Below are 24,425 nucleotides of genomic sequence, written 5' to 3' on the forward strand. Positions count from 1 at the left end.
AACGACGTTCGTATTTTTTTTCGAAGCCAAAACTTCGGCTATAAGTAGAATGAAGAGGCACTTCGAAAAACAACAAAGCTGTTCGCAGTCGATAGCTACGAGCGACAACATCTCTGCGAGTCTGGCATCAAGGTAAACAGTTTTTTTACATTTTTATTTGTTAGTGCCACTTTTGTGTACATTATGTATTCAAAAATTTCTTGCTGACGCTAGATTTTTCGTTTTCAATGAACAACAGTTGCAACCTCTAGCCGTTTGCTAAAACAGCTTGCTAGGACAACCAAATCAATAATATGTTGTGAAAATTTCTTTTTGTTCAACTGACTAAGGAAGATCGAGCGAACGCTTTTTTTTTTATAACTTGTTTGTATCATATTGCTATTAAGAAAACAGCGTTGTGTATACTAAACGTGACATAATTGGCAATTATCCGTAACTAAAAATAAGATAGAAATTACAAACTTGATACCATGATTTAATTACTGTAACAAAACTAGACGTCATCGCGTGAGAAAATAAATGTTTATGACACATAACCTATTTTTTTGTTTTTTGTTTTTTTTGTTTTGTTTTCTTCTCTTTTTTCCTTTTAATCTCTTTTCTTTCGTCCAAAAAGCGTTTTGATTTTGCCTCGCCACAAGCGATGAAAAAAGAAAATAAATGTTTATGACACATAACCTATTTTTTTGTTTTTTGTTTTTTTTGTTTTGTTTTCTTCTCTTTTTTCCTTTTAATCTCTTTTCTTTCGTCCAAAAAGCGTTTTGATTTTGCCTCGCCACAAGCGATGAAATCGATAAAAAAACCTGCTCGGACATTCTCAATTCTCAACAACAAAAGCAATCAAAGTTCTAGCTCTAGAGCACGTGCGCCAACAGGTTGATGAAACCGTTCAAATATGCTCGATCGCTAGAATTTAAAAAAAGAAACAAACCAGAAACAAACCAAAATAAAAAAAGACAAAAACACAAATGGACATCTTTAGAACGCTTAAATTTTATAAAATATATTCCTCTGCGTTTTTAACCAGCTAAACTGTCGTAAAGTTTTTTCGGTGCAGTTCATTTAAAAAACTTAGTTTTCAACTTTTAAACGTTTTAGACTTCTCGTTTAAGGCAGTCGAAAGAAATGAGTCGACTTGCTCTCTCTCTCTCCCTTTTCGGTTTTGTTTTTGTGTATTTGTTTTTGTTTTTTCTTCGTTTGCCTTCGTTTGAAATGCAAGGGATTCGAAAGGAAGGTCGTTGCTTTGTTTGCTTTTCGAAAAGTTGTCGCCATGCGAGACTTAGTTTTTTTTTTTTTTTGCTCAAATTGAGCACAAGTGAGTTTCTAGTCTTGAAAGTGTGCAAAGTGTGGGCCAATCTGGTGGCTGGAGTGATGACACGTGAATGCTGGAAATTCCAGACTTTGAGCGGATCCAGCTAGCATAGAAAGAAAATGTAGCATTCACGTGGGTCTCTCCTAAGCTTGCCATTGGTCGGTCTGCTGGCCTTAAGTACCCCCACCCCCCCACCCCCCTAAACGTCACGCTTGCGCAGCTTTCTCGGTCTTTGGCGCCCAAAGAAAGCTTGAGGAAGGATAAAAAATGGCGAGGTTTCGGTACTGCGTTTTCTGTTTTTCTTATTTGTTTTTGTTTGTTTGCTTGTTTGTTTGTTTGTTAATTTATTTAATTTTTTTTTTTTGTTTGTTTCGTTCGTTTGTTTGTTTGTTTGTTTCGTTTGCTTCGTTTGTTTCGTGATGTTTTGTTTTCCCTTCTTGATGGCACAAAACAGAAGCAAACAAGACTTTCGGTTATGTTCGGTTATATTCGGTTCAATAAAAGTTTGTTGGTTTCTGCACAACAGCAACAACAAAAGTCCCTCTGTCCCTCAAAAGCAGTTTCTCCTCTGTCTTAAAGAAGAGCCTCTTTGTAATCGATCTTGTCTGAATGCAGCTCTCCTTTTGCCTACAGGTTTTTATTCCAACCCTTTTGTTGTTGTTAGTGCCATTGACACTTGTGTCAGCCATGTTGTTGTTATTGTTATACTCTGTAAAAGCAGTTGTTGCTGTTGTACTTGTTTGTTGTTTCTAAGGACACTGTTATTGCTGCTGTTAGCGCTGTTAGTAATCACCCACTTGGCTTGTATTTTTGTTTTTTGTTTTTGTTTTTTGTTTTATTTATAAACACTCTCTGAGTAAGTGATGCTGTTGCTGTTGTTGTTGTTATAGTTGCAATGAGTGTTTGTTAATGTTCCCCCACTTGGCTTGTATTTTTGTTTTCTGTTTTGTTTGTTTTTTTTTTTTGTTTGTTTTTTTTTCTCAACACTCTCTGAGTAAGTGATGCTGTTGCTGTAGTCGTTGTTATAGTTGCAATGAGTGTTTGTTAATGTTCACCAACTTGGCATGTTTATAATCTATTTTATTTTATCAACACTCTCTGAGTCAGTGATGGTGTTGCTGTTGCTGTTGTTCTTATTCTTATTATAGCTGCAATGAGTGTTTGTTAATGTTCACCAACTTGGCTTGTTTATAAATTATTTTATTTTATCAACACTCTCTGAGTCAGTGATGCTGATGGTGTTGTTGTTATTATGCTTGCAATAAGTGTTGTTAATGTTCACCCACTTTGCTTGTTTTGTTTGTGCTTTTGTTTTTGTTTATCAACACCCTTTGAGTCACTGATGCTGTTGCTGTTGGTGTTATTATAGTTGCAATGAGTGTTAATGTTCACCCACTTTGCTTGCTTTATTTGTTTGTTGTTGTTTTTTTATCAACACCCTGCGAGTTAGTGATGCTGTTGCTGCTTTTGTTATTTTACTTGTAGTTATAGTTGTTACTGTTTAGCCACTTTGCTTGTTTTTTAATCTGTTTTATTTTATCACCACTCTCTGAGTCAGTGATGATGTTGCTGATGCTGTTGTTGTTATTTTACTTGCAATGATAGCTGTTACTGTTCAGCCACTTTGCTTGTTTTTTTTTTTTTTGTTTGTTTGTTTGTTTGTTTTTTTATATATCCTCTGAGTTAGTGATGCTGTTGCTGATGCTGTTGTTGTTATTATGCTTTCAATGAGAGCTGTTACTGTTCACCCACTTTGTTTGTTTATAGTCTGTTTTATTTTATCAACACTCTCTGAGTCAGTGATGCTGATGCTGATGCTGTTGTTGTTATTATGCTTGCAGTGAGAGTTGTTACTGTTCACCCACTTTGCTTGTTTATTATCTATTTTATTTTGTCAACACTCTCTGAGTCAGTGATGCTGATGCTGATGCTGTTGTTGTTATTATGCTTGCAATGAGAGTTGTTACTGTTCACCCAATTTGCCTGTTTTGTTTTTTTATTTGTTTTTTTTGTTTTGTTTTTGTTTTGTTTGTTTTTTTTTATCAATACCCTCTGAGTCAGTGATGCTGTTGCTGTTGTTGTTGTTGTTGTTGTTGTTGTTATACATGCAATGATTGTTGTTACGGTTCAGCCACATTGCTTGTTTTTTTAATCTGTTTTGTTTTGTCAACACTCTCTGAGTCAGTGATGCTGATGCTGTTGTTGTTATTATGCTTGCAATGAGAGTTGTTACTGTTGTAGTTATGTCTGTCATTTGTCCTTGTTAGCAAGTTCTATTTGCCCTCTCTTGCCTTTTTTCAACACAGTTTCTTTCTTTGAGTCATATGGTTGCGAGATCCTCTCAAACTCCATCTCTTTATTTATTTGTTTCTTTTTTTTTTTTTTTTTTCTCATTCTCCTTCTCATAATAGCAATCACTGCTGCCACCATGCATGTAATGCTAGTTGCTCTCATTCTTTTTCATTTGCTAGTGGAAACTTTGTTTCTTCTTGTTGCTCTCTTTTCTTTCTTTTTTCTCTTTTGCAGAGGATTCGAAAAAACACAGCTCTTCCCTGCAGTTGTAAACATTCCAGGATTGGATGCAGGCAGAAGAAAAACACTCTCACTAACTGTTTTCTTTTTTTTTAGCATAAACCGTTGCAAACAAACACCTGAACATGTCTTCTTCACAAGAAAACAACACTGTTGTTGCCCCTTCTCCGAACTCTAAAGCGAAAAAAAAGAAAAGAAGGCAGTCACAAGAACAGAGAGACTTAAAGCTCAAAAACAAAGTCAGGGCCGCATTAGTTGCAGCGTGTGGCTCCGTAAACAGGGTTGTACCTTTCTATGGTACCAAGAAGAGGTACGCTGTTAGCTGTCCGATGCCTTTGTGCAAACATTCGTCCACAAGCATTAAAAGACACTTGACTAAAAAAGATCATTCTTGGACTTTGGATGAAGCTTCCATCTTTTACTCTGCAATGGTCAGGAAGTTTCAGCATGCTCGTCTCGAACGCAAGTCCGGCTGTCCAAAACCTTACCCCTGTTTGCAATGTTGGAAGTATTACGACCGACTGGACATACACTTGAAAGAGACTCATTTCTACGATTCCAAGACGATCAAACAAAAGATTGCAGAGGCAAAGCGATACGACAACGAGAAGCTCTATGTCCCTCAATTTATTCGACCTGCCTTCTTTGGTATTAAGCCAGTAGCTGAACAAGCGTCTGCATCAGGCTCTGCATCCTCTGCTCCTGGGCCTTCCTCCTCTTTTTCTTCTCCGGTTCTTTCCTCTGATCCTCTTTTAAGCTTGCCCTCATCCGAGGCTCCTTCTGCAAACCACTGCACCTCTGTAGAAAACAAAGAGCTGAACACCGAATCTGTCCTAGACTCTGATTTTAATTCCTTAAAGCACTTGGTTTCCAACTCCTCCGTCTTGACAGAAGATAAGAGACTCTTGTTTCAGCTGGACAAAGATGCTTTTCACTTTTATTACCAGTCAGCAGATGAGCTCTTCAGAGATTTTGAAAAGTGGCTTGTGGTAGCCAACAACAACACTTTGTCACAAGCAAAGATCTACAAAAATGCAGTTGTTGAAATATTGACATGTTGTGACAGCACGCTGACGCTGCACCCGAACGCTCTCACCAATTCCAACGTTTTGGAGGATAGATACTTTTCCATGCACTTTAAAAACATTCAGCTCAATTCCAAGCTGAGTGAACTTGACCAAACAAAAGCCATGTCTTGTCACACGTTGTACAACCGCCTCGTCTACCTTTGTCTCCTGTTTCGTTTCAGTGAAGCCAGGAATGTCTATTTCGGACTTTCTCATGAGGCCATCCGACGTTTGCGCTGCAAGGTGGAGGAGTTACAAAAAGTGCTGAGGCCCTTTCGTTCTTTGAGGAGGAGCCTTGTGAAAAGCAAAAAATGCATCAACATCATCAATGTCAGTTTGCTGACCGAATATGGCAAGTCTGCATACGTAAGAGAGTTAGTGGAATCGATTAGAAAGCCGTCTCTTACACCGACTAGAGACAATGCTGTGTCTCTACGAAACCATCTTCTGCTCTCTGTCACTGTAATTAACAGTTTAAGAAAATCTAACATTGCTCTTTTAAACATTAGAGACTACATGGCTGCTGAGAAGAGTGAGTGTGGATATTGCATTGTGCAAGAGCGCTACAAAACAGCATACAAGTACGGAGCCAAAAACATTCTAGTGCCGAACGACTTGAAAGTGTTGATCGATATTTATTTGCTGAGATACAGAGACCTTCTTGTCAACGACTCTCACTACATGGCTGCAGACACCAAGACTGTTTTGGAGTTGAGCGACTGCTACAGGCCCCTTTTTCCATCGATGAGACCCAACAAAGACGAATGTGTGACACTCGGTGCAACTAGAGTGCCTGTTTACCAGATGGGTTCCTCTGCTATCTCCTCTTGCCTGACGTCCTGCTTCAGAAAAAGCCAAGTAAACATTCCCATGAAGCGTCTTACTCCCACTTGCATTCGCGGTTCGATAGCCACTTACTTTGCCAACAACAGCAAAGAAGATCGCGAGCGGTTTGCTACACTCTACATGAAGCACAGCAGGAACACAATGGATAGCTTTTATGTGTCCCAGTGGAACGCTGCAGAGGAGTTGCGCTTTGCCCTGGGCATCGGACAGTCCTTCGGAGTCATAGAGTCTTTGACTGTTGAAAAGTCTGAGAGACCACCAAAGAAGGAGAAGGATGTGATGGACTGGCTCCAAACTAATGCAGAGGAGTACGGTTTTCATGAGGTTGAGGACATCTTTGAGGAAGATTTAGACTCCGGTTCTGACTCTGAAGAATGTGCTGCTACTTTCAGCTGTACCACAGTGGTTCCGTTTGCTCCAGCTGTAGAAAACAATGTTCCTTTAGAGGATAGCAACGACCATGCTGTAGATTTCTTGTGTGAACCTACCTCAACTCCTGTTTCGTCTGTTCCATCTGAACAAACAATCGCTGGTCCAGTTCTTGAACTATCCCCTGCTCTTGCACAACTAGTTCCTAATGAACAAACTGTTTGTATGGATGTAGATCAGACTCTAGCTGTTCCTGTTGGCACAGCTTGTTCTCCTCTTGCATTAACATTATTTCCTGATGAACCGGATTTTATTGAACACCATGCAAATCTTTCTCCAGTTTACTTTAGTGAGCAAGTGGTTGCCAAACCTGTTTCTGCTTCTCCTTCTCAGCAAGTCGCTTTCTGTCCTTCAAAAGAGGTCTTTTCTGTTCCTCTGACTCCTAGCCTTGTTGCTTTTCAGCAAACATTGGCCAAACCCAGTTTGTTTCTTTCATCTGATCCAGTTTCAGCTGTTCCAGTCCAACAGGCTGGTACTGTTCTTGCAAAGCAGCTCTCACCTTATGCTGTTCAATCTGTTGGTAGCCTATTTAGCCAAAGTCTTGCCTCTACATCCAGAGGTAAATTCTTTTTGATTTTTGATTTTTATGCAAATCTCAACACGCTTTCAAAAAATGAAAATGCCCAAATCAACTCCTTGCCCTATTTTTATTGTTAAAGCTGTAAAAAAAACAAAACAAACCAAAAAAACAACACAGAAGTGTGTATGTATTTGTTGCAGGACTAATTCTGTGATTGCTTAAATGTTTATACAAGTGAATGATACTAAAACTGATTATGTTTTAGAAGTAAAAGATCCAAGAAGAAAAAAAATCAAGTTGGAAATGCCATCTTTCACTCAAGAACTCATCGGTAATGTAAAACCTAATTTATACAAACATATATAAACACAAACCTCTTCTTGCACAATTTCAGATGGTTAACTGTTAACAAAAACTAGCCATCATTGCTAAGTGCACTTTTAGAAAGTTGTGTCTACCCGATTTCTAATGATGAAGTTAGAAACATGACCGTTAGAAATCATGCACAGCTTGTTATCATCTCTAACACTTAGAAACTGTTGATGGTTTTTATGAATTAGAAAAATGAACATGGTTTTATTTTATTTCAGGATCAACTCAGCCAAGAACAAAGGAAAACAAAGCAGAAGTTAGCCAATGCCATTTAGGTAATCTTTCAAAAACCAGTTATTGCTATCAGTGCAAACAATAAGGTCAACAAAAAAAAAATAAATAAAAAAAAAAAACAGAATAAATCTTGTCTTACTTCAGAACCAAATGAATATTTGATTTAATCACTTTGTGTTATGACTTGAGTTTGTAAAATTTTAGATGAAATAGTTGAAAAGCTGAATGCTTGCCCTGGCCACAACGAATGGTTCAACACCAGAAGTTTTCCACGATGTGCAGCTTTGGTGTTGGCATACATCTTGCAAGACGTGTTTACAGATGTAAGCTCAAGTTGCTCGTACAAAGATTACCTTGGCATCTTGGCAAATCATAGCAGTGACAAGCTCATTCATGTCTTGCAAAAGTACTCCTACCAAAGCCATATTAAAGACAAAATTAAAAACATGAAGCTAAAAATTCAAAAAGAGGGTAGTTTAGAAAAGTTTGTTCAATATGGCAATATCGTGAGACCATTTATGTAGTTTAGATAAGTTTGTTCAGTTTGGCAATAAAGATGGGCCTTTTGTGTAGTTTGTTTTATCTATGCTTTTGCAAATATTTTTATCTGTTTCGCTAAAGACATAATAAACAAGAAGTTCTGTTAAACTGTTCTCACATTTCTTATTTAAAGATAGTTCAAACTTTTTTTTATCTTTAAAAAAAAAAAAAAGAAGTCGTTTTGTTATTCTGTGAAAACTTTTAATAGAGTTGCATTTAGAATTACTTCTGATGTTTTTAAGAGTTTGTTAAAAAGCAAAATAATATTTCCTGTGATGTTAAGCTGCATAAGTGAAATTTAAAAAAGGAAAACTGCTCCAAACATTTTTCGGAAAAAGAAATCAAAACGTTCCTTATTTTAAAAGATCTAGACATCCATTTCTTCTTCAGCAAAATAGCGAGGCTTTTTTATGAACTCTTACTCTCTATTTTTTCATATATTTACACAAAGGATTTTATTTAGTTCAATGTAAACATACATAGAAGTATATTATGTTTTTTGTTTGTTTGTTTTTTTTTATGCAGTCTAACTTTTGTTTCACTTCTATTTTATTTTACGTTTATCTTGTATTTTATCATGCCTTATTGGTTTTTGCGTTTTGTAATGTCAAGCTGCGTAAGCTAAACTTAAAAGAGGAAAACTACGCTAACTTTTCTTTGAAAAAATATTCAAAAAGTACCTTAAACGAAAGAGAAAGCACACGAATCTTGCCATCCAATTCTTCTTCTGCAAAGTAGCGAGGCTTTTTATGTACTTTTGCTCTCTAATTTATCTCTATTTACGCAAAGGGTTTTATTTCAATGTAAACACGTATAAAAGAATACTTTGTTAAAAATAATGTTAAAGGAGTTGCGTAAAAAAAACGTCTGAATAAAGTTTCTTTACAAAAAAAAACAACTAAGAAACAAGCGCGCCTAAGAAAAACCAGATCGCGATTCACTAAGTCAATAGACGAAAGAAACAAACTTTAAAAGGTCTTTCTAGACAACAAATTCTATTTTTGGCAATGCAGTTTTTGTATTTATGCAACCTAACTTTTGTTTGACTTCTATTTTATTTTACGTTTACCTTGTATTTTATCTTGCCTTTTTGTGTTTTGTGATGTCAAGCTACATAATCTAAACTTAAAAGAAGGAAACTAGGCTAACTTTTCTAGTAGAATATTATGTTGTTGGTTTTGTATGCAGCCTAACTTTAGTTTCATCTATATTTTATTTTGCGTTTATCTTATATTTTATCTTGTCTTTTTGAGTTTTGTATTTTGTGATGTCAAGCTACATAATTTAAACTTAAAAGAAGAAAACTAGGCTAACTTTTCTTTGAAAAATTGTTCAAAAACTACCTCACACCGATAGAGATAGCTCACGAATTTAAAAAGTTGCATCTATTCATCTTCTTCTTCAGCAAAGTAAAGCTTTTTATGCACTTTTACTCTCTAACTTACCTATATTTGCGTAAAGGATTTTATTTAATTCAATTTAAACATAACTAGTAGAATATTATGTTGTTGGTTTTGTATGCAGCCTAACTTTAGTTTCATCTATATTTTATTTTGCGTTTATCTTATACTTTATCTTGTCTTTTTGAGTTTTATATTTTGTGATGTCAAACTACATAAGCTAAACTTTAAAGAGGAAATTTACGCTAACCTGTCTTTGAAAAACTATTCAAAAACTACCTTTAACAAAGTAGCGAGGCTTTTTATGCGTTTTTACTCTCTAACATACCTATTTTTGCGCAAAGGATTTTATTTAATTCAATTTAAACATGCCTAGTAGATTATTATGTTGTTGGTTTTTTATGCAGCCTAACTTTAGCTACATCTATTTTTCATTTTACGTTTGTCTTATATTTTATTTTATCTTTTTGTGTTCTGTGATGTCAAGCTACATAAGCTAATGTTAAAAGAGGAAAGCTGCGCTAACCTTTCTTTGAAAAACTATTCGAAATCTATTTTTGAGATAATCTAGATTTAAAAGAGGAACACTACGCTAGTTTTGCTTTGAAAAAACTCTCGAAAACTAACTTATTCGATAGAGATAGCACACAAATTTAAAAAATTGTATCTACTCATCCACTTCTTCTACAGCAAAGTACTGAGGCTTTTTATGCACTTTTATTCTCTAACATACCTATATTTGCGCAAAGGATTTTATTTAACTCAGTGTAAACATACATAGAAGAGTATTGTTACCCGTTTATTTTATGCAGCCTAACTTTAGTTTCATCTATGCTTTATATTGCGTTTACCTTATATTTTATCTTGCCTTTGTTAGTTTTGTGTTTTGTTATGTCAAGCTTCATAATCTAATCTTAAAAGGGGAAAACTGCGCTAACTTTTCTTTGAAAAAGTACTCAAAAAGGACCTAAATCGATATAGATAGCTCACAATTTTAAAAAGTTGCATATAGTCATCTTCTTCTTCAGCAAAGTATCGAGGCTTTTTATGGACTTTTACTCTCTTATTTACCCAAATTTGCGCAAAGGACATTATTTAATTCAACTTAAACATGCCTAGTAGATTATTATGTTGTTGGTTTTTTATGCAGTCTAAACTTTGTTTCATCTATATTTTACGATTAACTTAAATTTTATCTTGCCTTTTTGAGCTTTGTGTTTTGTGATGTCAAGCTACATAGTCTAAACATAAAAGAGAAAAACTACGCTAAACTTGCTTTGAAAAACTATTCAAAAACTACCTTTAACAAAGTAGCGAGGCTTTTCATGCACTTTTACTCTCTAACATACCTACATTTGCGCAAAGGATTTTATTTAATTCAATTTAAACATGCCTAGTAGATTATTATGTTGTTGGTTTTTTATGCAGCCTAACTTTAGTTTCATCTATATTATGTTTTAGGTTTATCATATATTTTATCTTTTCTTTTTGAGTTTTGAGTTTTGTGATGCCAAGCAACTTAAGCTAAACTTAAAAGTGGAATGCTACGCTAACCTTTCTTTGAAAATCTATTCATAAACTACCCTAGACAAAAGCTAGATTTAAAAGAGGAAAACTACACTATTTTTACTTTGAAAAAACTTTCGAAAACTACCTTAATCGATAGAGATAGCACACGATTTTAAAAAATTGCATATAGTCATCCACTTCTTCTGCAGCAAAGTAGCGAGGCTCTTTATGCACTTTTTCTCACTAGTTTGCTTATATTTACGCAAAAGAATTCATTTAATTCAATCCAAACATATATAGAAGATTATTATTTCACCTACATTTTATTTTACGATTAACTTTTATATTACCTTTCCTTTTAGTGTTTTGTGTTTTGTGATGTCAAGCTACATAGTCTAAACATAAAAGAGGAAAACTACGCTAAACTTGCTTTGAAAAACTATTCAAAAACTACCTTTAACAAAGTAGCGAGGCTTTTCATGCACTTTTACTCTCTAACATACCTACAATTGCGCATAGGGTTTTATTAGATTCTAGTAGATTATTACGTTGTTGTTTTTTTATGCAGTCTAACTTTAGCTTCATCTATATTTTATTTTACGTTTATCTTATATTTTATTTTGTCTTTTTGAGTTTTGTGTTTTGTGATGTCAAGCTACATAAGCTAAACTTAAAAGAGGAAAGCTACGCTAACCTTTCTTTGAAAAGCTGTTCAAAAACTACCTTAGACATAATCTAGATTTAAAAGAGGAAGACTACGCTATTTTTGCTTTGAAAAAACTTTCGAAAACTACCTTAATCGATAGAGATAGCACAGGATTTTAAAAAGTTGTATCTAGTCATCCACTTCTTTCACAGCAAAGTAGCGAGGCTTTCTATGCACTTTTACTCTCTAACATACCTATTTTTGCGCAAAGGATTTTATTTAATTCAATTTAAACATGCCTAGTAGATTATTATGTTGTTGGTTTTTTATGCAGCCTAACTTCAGCTACATCTATTTTTCATTTTACGTTTGTCTTATATTTTATTTCATCTTTTTGTGTTCTGTGATGTCAAGCTACATAAGTTAAACTTTAAAGAGGAAAACTACGCTAACCTTTCTTTGAAAAACTATTCAAAAAGGACCTAAATCGATATAGATAGCTCACGATTTTAAAAAGTTGCATATAGTCATCTTCTTCTTCAGCAAAGTATCGAGGCTTTTTATGGATTTTTACTCTCTTATTTACCCAAATTTGCGCAAAGGACTTTACTTAATTCAACTTAAACATGTCTAGTAGATTATGAAGTTGTTTGTTTTTTATGCAGCCTAACTTTAGTTTCATTTATATTTTATTTTACGTTTATCTGATATTTTATCTTGTCTTTTTGTGTGTTGTTTTGTCAAGCTACATAAGCTAAACTTAAAAGTGGAAAACTACGCTAACCTTTCTTTGAAAATCTATTCAAAAACTGCCATAGACATAAGCTTGATTTAAAAGAGGAAGACTACGCTATTTATGCTTTTAAAAAACTTTCGAAAAATACCTTAATCCATTGAGATAGTACACGAATTTACAAAGTTGTATCTAGTCATCCACTTCTTCTATAGCAAAGTAGCGAGGCTTTTTATGCACTTTTGCGTTCTAATTTATCTCTGTTTACGCATATGGTTTTTGTTTATTTCTATGTAATGATATACAAAATAGTATTTTGTTAAAGATTATGCTGCAGGAGCTGCGTAAAAAAACTCTGGCGACCTTGCCTTAAGAAAAAAGCAACTGAAAGACATGTGCGCCTTAGAAAATTCAAATCGCGATTCACCAAATTAAAAGACGAAAAGAACGAACTTTAAAAGCTCTCACTAGACATTTGTGTTTATGATAGGCAATGCAGTTTTTGATTTTATGCAGCCTAACATTAGTTTCATCTATATCTTATTTTACGTTTATCTTATACTTTATCTTGCCTTTTTGAGTTTAGTATTTTGTGATGTCATGCTAAATAAACTATACTTTGCTAATTTTTATTTGAAAAAATATTCAAAAACTACCTGAATTATAAGCTAGATCAAAAAGAGGAAAACTACGCTAACTATTCTTTAAAAAAGTATTTAAAAACTACCTTAAACATAAGCAATATCCAAAAGAGGAAAACTATGCCAACTTTTCTTTAAAAAATTATTTAAAAACTACCTTAAACATAAGCTAGATCTAAAAGAGGAAAACTTCGCTAACTTTTCTTTGAAAAAATACTCAAAAACTACCTTAAACATAAGCTAGATCTAAAAGAGGAAAACTACGCTAACATTTCTTTGAAAAAATATTCGAAAACTACCTTTAAACATGAATTTAGATTTAATAGATGAAAACTACGCTAACATTTCTTTGAAAAAACATTCAAAAGCTACCTTTAAACATGATTTAAATTTAAAAAAGGAAAACTACGCTAACATTTCTTTGAAAAAACATTCAAAAACTACCTTTAAACATGATTTAAATTTAAAAAAGGAAAACTACGCTAACATTTCTTTGAAAAAATATTCAAAAAGTACCTTAATCGAAAGAGATAGCACACGAAATTAAAAAGTTGCATCTAGTCATCCGTTTCTTCTTCATCAAAGTAGCGAGGCGTTTATGCACTTTTTATTCTCTAATTTATCTCTACTTACTACGCAAATGGCTTTTGTTTATTTCAATGTAAAACTTTTCAAAAGAGTATTTTGTTAAAGATTATGCTGCAGGGGCTGTGTAAGAAAACTCTGGTGACCTTTCTTTAAGAAAAAGCAACTAAAGTAGATGTGCGCCTAAGAAAATCCAAATTGCGATTCACTAAATTAAAAGACATATACAACAAACTTTAAAAGTGAAACTATTTTTACAAGCGTATTTGGTAAAGATGAAATGTTCTTATGACATTTTAACGTTACGAAAAGGATTTTCTTCTGTTCAAATATTTATTACAATTTAAAGTGTTAAATAATGTTACAGAAACGACCTAAAACGCCTGTTGTATTAATTTAAACGAACAAAATAGATAAAAAAAAAGAAAAACTATCATTAAAAAAAAAAAAGAAAAAAAGAAAAGAAATAGAAGTTGAGGAAAAATAAAAATAAGAACTTCCAACAAAGAGCTCTTCTTTTTATTTTTCAGATTTTAGATGCTTAATTCCTTGAATGAAAAGTTCAACTGATGACCCACTACTAAGGTTGTTCCTAGCCTTCCGTTCTCAAACTAGGCCATTCTGAGAGGCTGTTTGATTAAGTACCGTTGATAGTAGTATCGCACGTAAGAGACTTCTAAAAACTCTGATTATTAATTCCTTGAATGAAGAGATGACTTCATACTCACTAACGAGGTTGTTCTTAGCCATCCATTCTTAAACTAAGCAAAACAGTGAAGTTGTTTGATTAAGTATCACAGTTTGCTGATTTGCACATGCACCATTGCCGAAACTGTGATGCTTGGTTCCTTGATTGGATTGAAGAAGCTCATCACCATGCTTTTTACAAGCTGTCCGTTGTTATGTTTTGCAATTCAGTGGTTCTGTTTTGCAATTCATTTTCTGTTTGTTTAAGTATCATCGATGGTGGTGTCGTGCATGCAAACTTTCCGAAACTCTGATGCTTGTTTTTCTTGAATGGAGAGATGAGCTTATACTTTAGGTGACTTTTAAAACTGCAGTAATTAGTGCCTCGAATGGAAAAACGAACTCATTCATTACAGACCAAAGTTGTTCCTGGCCATCCGTTAACATATTAGGCAACAGTACAGCGAAGCTGTTTGTTTTACAAGCTTTTGTCGTTTCGAGAAATCACTACATTAAGCATTCGATGGTGATACACGACTGATGGCCAGGTTCTGATTTTCGAATGAAAAGAAGAGTCGCATCCGACCACCGGTCGGCTTTCGACGCAAAACAGCTGTACACACTCGTCCAACGTCCAGTGACTAACTGTTGCAACGAGAAAGTTAGCTTTATTTGTCGTGCAGATTGTCCGCTTTGACGTAAAATGCTAGAAATTTGCTGAACGCTCGGTTTGCGCCGCCCAAGAGTCATTCTGTTTCTGCGTTGCCAGCGTCTGTCGGCTAAATACAACTGTAGACTCCGCACAAGCTTTTTCACCGCAAAAGTTGTACAGAGCCACACCGAAGGCTAAAATCGACTTTAAGATCGAAGGTTAAAATCGACCCTAGAGGTTTCAAAACGACGTCACGAAATTTTCAAGACATCATCGAAGAAAATTACGGCGGCCAGATGCAACTCTTAGTACTAACTCTACTAATCTTAGTACGTTAAGCATTCCAGTCGAGAGATCAGACGTTTTTTCGTCACCTAAGAGACCGGCCGATGCGTTTGCGACGCTGCGGAAAGAAAGAAGATGGCAAACCACAGGGTTGTTACCGTAACAAACCTCCGTGAGTACCTCCATCTCGAGTGGCTTTTGAAGAAACGTTCGTTTTAAACTCAAAGGGATGGTTGTTAAAGCTCACGAACGCCTGGTTAACGATTTTCTAACGGCAGACACCGTGTTTACAATGGATACAGACCGATTAACTGAGCCCAAAGCGCAAGATCTATCAGAAAACTCCTCTAGGTCGATGCAACAAGACGACTAGACACGTGCGTCTAAAGGCATTTTACAATTGAAGGACGCCCCTCATGGGCCCTAACCCTAACCCTAACCCTAACCCTAACCCTAACCCTAACCCTAACCCTAACGCTAACCCTAACCCTAACCCTAACCCTAACCCTAACGGTACTGCGTTTTCTGTTTTTCTTATTTGTTTTTGTTTGTTTGCTTGTTTGTTTGTTTGTTTGTTAATTTTTTTAATTTTTTTTTTTTTTTGTTTGTTTCGTTCGTTTGTTTGTTTGTTTGTTTCGTTTGCTTCGTTTGTTTTGTGATGTTTTGTTTTCCCTTCTTGATGGCACAAAACAGAAGCAAACAAGACTTTCGGTTATATTCGGTTATATTCGGTTCAATAAAAGTTTGTTGGTTTCTGCACAACAACAACAACAACAACAAAAGTCCCTCTGTCCCTCAAAAGCAGTTTCTCCTCTGTCCTAAAGAAGAGCCTCTTTGTAATCGATCTTGTCTGAATGCAGCTCTCCTTTTGCCTACAGGTTTTTATTCCAACCCTTTTGTTGTTGTTAGTGCCATGTTGTTGTTATTGTTATACTCTGTAAAAGCAGTTGTTGCTGTTGTACTTGTTTGTTGTTTCTAAAGACACTGTTGTTGCTGCTGTTAGCGCTGTTAGTAATCACCCACTTGGCTTGTATTTTTGTTTCTTGTTTTTGTTTTTTGTTTTATTTATAAACACTCTCTGAGTAAGTGATGCTGTTGCTGTTGTTGTTGTTACAGTTGCAATGAGTGTTTGTTAATGTTCCCCCATATGACTTGTACTTTTGTTTTCTGTTTTGTTTTGTTTTTTTTTTTTTTTTGTTTTTTTTTTCTCAACACTCTCTGAGTAAGTGATGCTGTTGCTGTAGTCGTTGTTATAGTTGCAATGAGTGTTTGTTAATGTTCACCAACTTGGCTTGTTTATAATCTATTTTATTTTATCAACACTCTCTGAGTCAGTGATGGTGTTGCTGTTGCTGTTGTCGTTATTATGCTTGCAATGGGAGTTGTTACTGTTCACCCACTTTGCTTGTTTTGTTTTTATTTCTTTATTTTATCAACACCCTTTGAGCCAGTGATGCTGTTGCTGTTGTTGTTGTTATAGTTGCAATGATTGTTGTTAATGTTCACCCACTTTGCTTGTGTTTTTGTTTTTGTTTATCAACACCCTTTGTGTCAGTGATGCTGTTGCTGTTGTTCTTATTACAGTTGCAATGAGTGTTTGTTAATGTTCACCAACTTGGCTTGTTTATAATCTATTTTGTTTTATCAACACTCTCTGAGTCAGTGATGCTGATGCTGTTGTTGTTATTGTGCTTGCAATAAGTGTTGTTAATGTTCACCCTCTTTGCTTGTTTTGTTTGTGCTTTTGTTTTTGTTTATCAACACCCTTTGAGTCACTGATGCTGTTGCTGTTGGTGTTATTATAGTTGCAATGAGTGTTAATGTTCACCCACTTTGCTTGCTTTGTTTGTTTGTTGCTTTTTTTTTTATCAACACCCTGCGAGTTAGTGATGCTGTTGCTGCTTTTGTCATTTTACTTGTATTTATAGTTGTTACTGTTCAGCCACTTTGCTTGTTTTTTAATCTGTTTTATTTTATCACCACTCTCTGAGTCAGTGATGATGTTGCTGATGCTGTTGTTGTTATTTTACTTGCAATGATAGCTGTTACTGTTCAGCCACTTTGCTTGTTTTTTTTTGATTTTGTTTTGTTTGTTTGTTTGTTTGTTTTTTTATATATCCTCTGAGTTAGTGATGCTGTTGCTGATGCTGTTGTTGTTATTATGCTTTCAATGAGAGCTGTTACTGTTCACCCACTTTGTTTGTTTATAATCTGTTTTATTTTATCAACACTCTCTGAGTCAGTGATGCTGATGCTGATGCTGTTGTTGTTATTATGCTTGCAGTGAGAGTTGTTACTGTTCACCCACTTTGCTTGCTTATTGTCTATTTTATTTTGTCAACACTCTCTGAGTCAGTGATGCTGATGCTGATGCTGTTTTTGTTATTATGCTTGCAATGAGAGTTGTTACTGTTCACCCAATTTGCTTGTTTTGTTTTTTTATTTGTTTTTTTGTTTGTTTTTGTTTTGCTTGTTTTTTTTATCAATACCCTCTGAGTCAGTGATGCTGTTGCTGTTGTTGTTGTTGTTGTTGTTGTTGTTATACATGCAATGATTGTTGTTACGGTTCAGCCACATTGCTTGTTTTTTTAATCTGTTTTGTTTTGTCAACACTCTCTGAGTCAGTGATGCTGATGCTGTTGTTGTTATTATGCTTGCAATGAGAGTTGTTACTGTTGTAGTTATGTCTGTCATTTGTCCTTGTTAGCAAGTTCTATTTGCCCTCTCTTGCCTTTTTTCAACACAGTTTCTTTCTTTGAGTCATATGGTTGCGAGATCCTCTCAAACTCCATCTCTTTATTTATTTGTTTCTTTTCTTTTTTTTTTTTTTTTCTCATTCTCCTTCTCATAATAGCAATCACTGCTGCCACCATGCATGTAATGCTAGTTGCTCTCATTCTTTTTCATTTGCTAGTGGAAACTTTGTTTCTTCTTGTTGCTCTCTTTTCTTTCTTTTTTTCTCTTTTGCAGAGGATTCGAAAAAACACAGCTCTTCCCTGCAGTTGTAAACATTCCAGGATTGGATGCAGGCAGAAGAAAAAAACTCTCACTGACTGTTTTCTTTTTTTAGCAAAAACCGTTGCAAACAAACACCTGAACATGTCTTCTTCACAAGAAAACAACACTGTTGTTGCCCCTTCTCCGAACTCTAAAGCGAAAAAAAAGAAAAGAAAGCAGTCACAAGAACAGAGAGACTTAAAGCTCAAAAACAAAGTCAGGGCCGCATTAGTTGCAGCGTGTGGCTCCGTAAACAGGGTTGTACCTTTCTATGGTACCAAGAAGAGGTACGCTGTTAGCTGTCCGATGCCTTTGTGCAAACATTCGTCCACAAGCATTAAAAGACACTTGACTAAAAAAGATCATTCTTGGACTTTGGATGAAGCTTCCATCTTTTACTCTGCAATGGTCAGGAAGTTTCAGCATGCTCGTCTCGAACGCAAGTCCGGCTGTCCAAAACCTTACCCCTGTTTGCAATGTTGGAAATATTACGACCGACTGGACATACACTTGAAAGAGACTCATTTCTACGATTCCAAGATGATCAAACAAAAGATTGCAGAGGCAAAGCGATACGACAACGAGAAGCTCTATGTCCCTCAATTTATTCGACCTGCCTTCTTTGGTATTAAGCCAGTAGCTGAACAAGCGTCTGCATCAGGCTCTGCATCCTCTGCTCCTGGGTCTTCCTCCTCTTTTTCTTCTCCGGTTCTTTCCTCTGATCCTCTTTTAAGCTTGCCCTCACCAGTTGCTGGTTCGTCCGAGGCTCCTTCTGCAAACCAATGCACCTCTGTAGAAAACAAAGAGCTGAAAACCGAATCCGTCCTTGACTCTGATTTCGATTCCTTAGAGCACTTGGTTTCCAGCTCCTATGTCTTGACCGAAGAAAAGAGACTCTTGTTTCAGCTGGACAAAGATGCTTTTCACTTTTATTACCAGTCAGCAGATGAGCTCTTCAGAGACTTTGAAAAGTGGCTTGTGGTAGCCAACAACAACACTTGGTCACAAGCAAAGATCTACAAAAATGCAGTTGTGGAAATATTGACTTGTTGTGACAGCACGTTGACGCTGCACCCAAACTCCCTCACCAATTCCAATGTTTTGGAGGATAGATACTTCTCCTTGCACTTTAAGAAAATTCAGCTCAATTCCAATCTGAGTGAACTTGACCAAACAAAAGCCATGTCTTGTCACACGTTGTACAACCGCCTTGTCTCCCTTTGTCTCCTGTTTCGTTTCAGTGAAGCCAGAAACGTCTATTTCGGACTTTCTCATGAGGCCATCCGACGTTTGCGCTGCAAGGTGGATGAGTTGCGAAAAGTGCTGAGGCCCTTTCGTTCTTTGAGGAGGAGCCTTGTGAAAAGAAGAAAAAGCATCAACATCATCAATGTCAGTTTGCTGACCGAATATGGCAAGTCTGCATACGTAAGAGACTTAGTGGAATCGATTAGAAAGGCGTCTCTTCCGCTGACTAGAGACAATGCTGTGTCTCTACGAAACCATCTTCTGCTCTCTGTCACTGTAATTAACAGTTTAAGAAAATCTAACATTGCTCTTTTAAACATTAGAGACTACATGGCTGCTGAGAAGAGTGAGTGTGGATATTGCATTGTGCAAGAGCGCTACAAAACAGCATACAAGTACGGAGCCAAAAACATTCTAGTGCCGAACGACTTGAAAGTGTTGATCGATATTTATTTGCTGAGATACAGAGACCTTCTTGTCAACGACTCTCACTACATGGCTGCAGACACCAAGACTGTTTTGGAGTTGAGTGACTGCTACAGGCCCCTTTTTCCATCGATGAGAGCCAACAAAGACGAAGGTGTGACACTAGGTGCATCTAGAGTGCCTGTTTACCAGATGGGTTCCTCTGCTATCACCTCTAGCCTGACGTCCTGCTTCAGAAAAAGCCAAGTAAACATTCCCATGAAGCGTCTTACTCCCACTTGCATTCGCGGTTCGATAGCCACTTACTTTGCCAACAACAGCAAAGAAGATCGCGAGCGGTTTGCTACACTCTACATGAAGCACAGCAGACACACAATGGATAGCTTTTATGTGTCCCAGTGGAACGCTGCAGAGGAGTTGCGCTTTGCCCTCGGCATCGGACAGTCCTTCGGAGTCATAGAGTCTTTGACTGTTGAAAAGTCTGAGAGACCACCAAAGGAGGAGAAGGATGTGATGGACTGGCTCCGAACTAATGCAGAGGAGTACGGTTTTCATGATGTTGAGGACATTTTTGAGGAAGATTCAGACTCTGGTTCTGACTCTGAAGAATCTGCTGCTACTTTCGGTTGTACCACAGTGGTTCCATTTTCTCCAGCTGTAGAAAACAATGCTCCTTTAGAGGACAGCAACGAACATGTTGTAGATTTCTTGTGTGAACCTACCTCAACTCCTGTTTCGTCTGTTCCTTCTGAACAAACAATCGCTGGTCCAGTTCTTGAACTATCCTCTGCTCTTGCACAACTAGTTCCTAATGAACAAGCTGTTTGTATGGATGTAGATCAGACTCTAGCTGTTCCTGTTGGCACAGCTTGTTCTCCTCTTGCATTAACATTATTTCCTGATGAACCGGATTTTATTGAACACCATGCACAACTTTCTCCAGTTTACTTTAGTGAGCAAGTGGTTGCCAAACCTGTTTCTGCTGCTCCTGCTCAACAAGTTGCTTTCAGTCCTTCAAAAGAGGTCTTTTCTGTTCTGCTGGAAACAGTGTCTAATGTTGCTTCACAGCAAGATAATCTTATGGCTGTCACACGTGTTTTCCATGCTCCTCCTGAAGCTGCTCTTCTTGAACCTGCTCTTCTTGAACCTGCTCTTCTTGAACCTGCTCATAAGCAAGTGGTTGCCAAACCTGTTCATGTTGCTCCTTCTCTGCAAGTTGTTTTTAATCCTTCAAAAGAGGTCTTTTCTGTTCCTCTGGCTCCTAATCTTGTTGCTCGTCAGCAAACGATGGCCAAACCCAGTTTGTTTCTTTCAGCTGTTCCAGTCCAACAGGCTGGTACTGTTCTTGAAAAACAGCCCTCACCTGGTGCTGTTCAATCTGTTGGTAGTCTATTTAGCCAAAGTCTTGCTTGTACATCCAGAGGTAAATTCTTTTTGATTTTTGATTTTTATGCAAATCTCAACACGCTTTCAAAAAATAAAAATGCCCAAATTAACTCCTTGCCCTATTGTTATTGTTAAAGCTGTAAAAAAAAAAAAAAAAAAGAAAAACAATAAAAAAAACAAAAAAAAAACAAAAAAAACAACACAGAAGTGTGTATGTATTTGTTGCAGGACAAATTCTGTGATTGCTTAAATGTTTACACAAGTGATTGATACTAAAACTGATTATGTTTTAGAAGTAAAAGATCCAAGAAGAAAAAAAATCAAGTTGGAAATGCCATCTTTTACTCAAGAACACATCGGTAATGTAAAACCTAATTTATACAAACATATATAAACACAAACCTCTTCTTGCACAATTTCAGATGGTTAACTGTTAATAAAAACTAGCCATCATTGCTAAGTGCACTTTTAGAAAGTTGTGTCTACCCGATTTCTAATGATGAAGTTAGAAACATCACCGCTAGAAATCATGCACAGCTTGTTATTATCTCTAACACTTAGAAACTGTTGATGCTTTTTTTATGAATTAGAAAAATGAACATGGTTTTATTTTATTTCAGGATCAACTCAGCCAAGAACAAAGGAAAACAAAGCAGAAGTTAGCCAATGCCAATTAGGTAATCTTTCAAAAACCAGTTGTTGCTATCAGTGCAAACAATAAGGTCAACAAAAAAAACAAATAAAAAAACAAAATTAATCTTGTCATGCTTCAGAACCAAATGAATATTCGATTTAATCTCTTTGTGTTATGACTTGAGTTTGTAAAATTTTAGATGAAATAGTTGAAAAGCTGAATGCTTGCCCTGGCCACAACGAATGGTTCAACACCAGAAGTTTTCCTCGATGTGCAGCTTTAGTGTTGGCATACATCTTGCAAGACGTGTTTACAGATGTAAGCTCAAGTTGCTCGTACAAAGATTACCTTGGCATCTTGGCAAATCATAGCAGTGACAAGCTCATTCATGTCTTGCAAAAGTACTCCTACCGAAGCCATATTAAAGACAAAATTAAAAACATGAAGCTAAAAATTCAAAAAGAGGGTAGTTTAGAAAAGTTTGTTCAATATGGCAATATAGTGAGACCATTTATGTAGTTTAGAAAAGTTTGTTCAGTTTGGCAATAAAGATGGGCCTTTTGTGTAGTTTGTTTTCTCTATGCTTTTGCAAATATATTTATCTGTTTCGCTAAATACATAATAAACAAGAAGTTCTGTTAAACTGTTCTCACATTTCTTATTTAAAGATAGTTCAAACTTTTTTTATCTTTAAAAAAAAAAAAAAGTCGTTTTGTTATTCTGTTAACACTTTTAATAGAGTTGCATTTAGAATTACTTCTGATGTTTTTAAGAGTTTGTTAAAAAGCAAATTAATATTTTCTGTGATGTTAAACTGCTTAAGTGAAATTTAAAAAAGGAAAACTGCTCCAAACATTTTTCGGAAAAAGAAATCAAAAAGTTCCTTATTTTAAAAGATCTAGACATCCATTTCTTCTTCAGCAAAATAGCGAGGCTTTTTTTATGAACTCTTACTCTCTATTTTTTCATATATTTACACAAAGGATTTTATTAAGTTCAATGTAAACATACATAGAAGTATATTATGTTTTCTTTTTTGTTTGTTTTTTTTTTATGGTGTCTAACTTTTGTTTCACTTCTATTTTATTTTACGTTTATCTGGTATTTTATCATGCCTTATTGGTTTTTGCGTTTTGTGATGTCAAGCTGCGTAAGCTAAACTTAAAAGAGGAAAACTACGCTAACTTTTCTTTGAAAAAATATTCAAAAAGTACCTTAAAAGAGAAAGCACACGAATTTAAAAAGTTGTATCTTGCCATCCAATTCTTCTTCTGCAAAGTAGTGAGGCTTTTGCTCTCTAATTTATCTCTATTTACGCAAAGGGTTTTATTTCAATGTAAACACGTATAAAAGAATACTTTGTTAAAAATAATGTTAAAGGAGTTGCGTAAAAAAAACGTCTGAATAAACTTTCTTTACAAAAAAAAACAACTAAGAAACAAGCGCGCCTAAGAAAAACCAGATCGCGATTCACTAAGTCAATAGACGAAAGAAACAAACTTTAAAAAGTCTTTCTAGACAACAAATTCTATTTTTGGCAATGCAGTTTTTGTATTTATGCAACCTATCTTTTGTTTCACTTCTACTTTATTTTACGTTTACCTTGTATTTTGTCTTGCCTTTTTGCGTTTTGTGATGTCAAGCTACATAATCTAAACTTAAAAGAGGAAAACTAGGCTAGTAGAATATTATGTTGTTGGTTTTATATGCAGCCTAACTTTAGTTTCATCTATATTTTGTTTTGCGTTTATCTTATATTTTATCTTGCCTTTTTGAGTTTTGTGTTTTGTGATGTCAAGCTACATAAGCTAAACTTTAAAGAGGAAAACTACGCTAACCTTTTTTTTGAAAAACTATTCAAAAACTACCTTTAACAAAGTAGCGAGGCTTTTTATGCACTTTTACTCTCTAACATACCTATATTTGCGCAGAGGATTTTATATAACTCAATGTAAACATACATAGAAAAATATTGTTACCCGTTTATTTCATGCAGCCTAACTTTAGCTTCATCTACATTTTATTTTACGTTTATCTTATATTTTATTTTGTCTTTTTGAGTTTTGTGTTTTGTGATGTCAAGCTACATAAGCTAATGTTAAAAGAGGAAAGCTACGCTAACCTTTCTTTGAAAAACTGTTCAAAAACTACCTTAGACATAATCTAGATTTAAAAGAGGAAGACTACGCTATTTTTGCTTTGAAAAAACTATCGAAAACTACCTTAATCGATAGAGATAGCACACGATTTTAAAATGTTGTATCTAGTCATCCACTTCTTTTACACCAAAGTAGCGAGGCTTTCTATGCACTTTTACTCTCTAACATAGCTATTTTTGCGCAAACGATTTTATTTATTTCAATTTAAACATGCCTAGTAGATTATTATGTTGTTGGTTTTTTATGCAGCCTAACTTTAGTTTCATCTATATTTTATTTTGCGTTTATCTTATATTTTATCTTGTCTTTTTGAGTTTTATATTTTGTGATGTCAAGCTACATAAGCTAAACTTTAAAGAGGAAATCTACGCTAACCTGTCTTTGAAAAACTATTCAAAAACTACCTTTAACAAAGTAGCGAGGCTTTTTATGCCTTTTTACTCTCTAGCATACCTATATTTGCGCAGAGGGTTTTATTTAATTCAACTTAAACATACCTGTTAGATTATTATGTTGTTGGTTTTTTATACAGTCTAACTTAAGCTACATCTATTTTTTATTTTACGTTTGTCTTATATTTTATTTTAT

At 35.3% G+C, this 24,425-nt stretch overlaps 1 protein-coding gene across 1 annotated transcript; it reads left to right on the forward strand.

Annotated features, from left to right (window-relative positions):
* Positions 1-1,568: 1,568 nt before the first annotated feature.
* On the forward strand, positions 1,569-24,374 carry LOC149876010 (uncharacterized). The gene is made up of 3 exons (XM_090075890.1): positions 1,569-1,593; positions 18,061-21,081; positions 24,370-24,374. Exons 2-3 carry the CDS (start codon positions 18,090-18,092, stop codon positions 24,372-24,374), a joined length of 2,997 nt encoding a protein of 998 aa, XP_089932016.1. The 5' UTR covers positions 1,569-1,593; positions 18,061-18,089.
* The last annotated feature ends 51 nt before the right edge of the window (positions 24,375-24,425 follow it).

Source organism: Hydra viridissima, unplaced genomic scaffold (assembly GCF_058129835.1).
Source record: "Hydra viridissima isolate aposymbiotic clone 2 unplaced genomic scaffold, HvirCarnegie_v1 scaffold_64, whole genome shotgun sequence".
Lineage (NCBI taxonomy): Eukaryota > Metazoa > Cnidaria > Hydrozoa > Anthoathecata > Hydridae > Hydra > Hydra viridissima.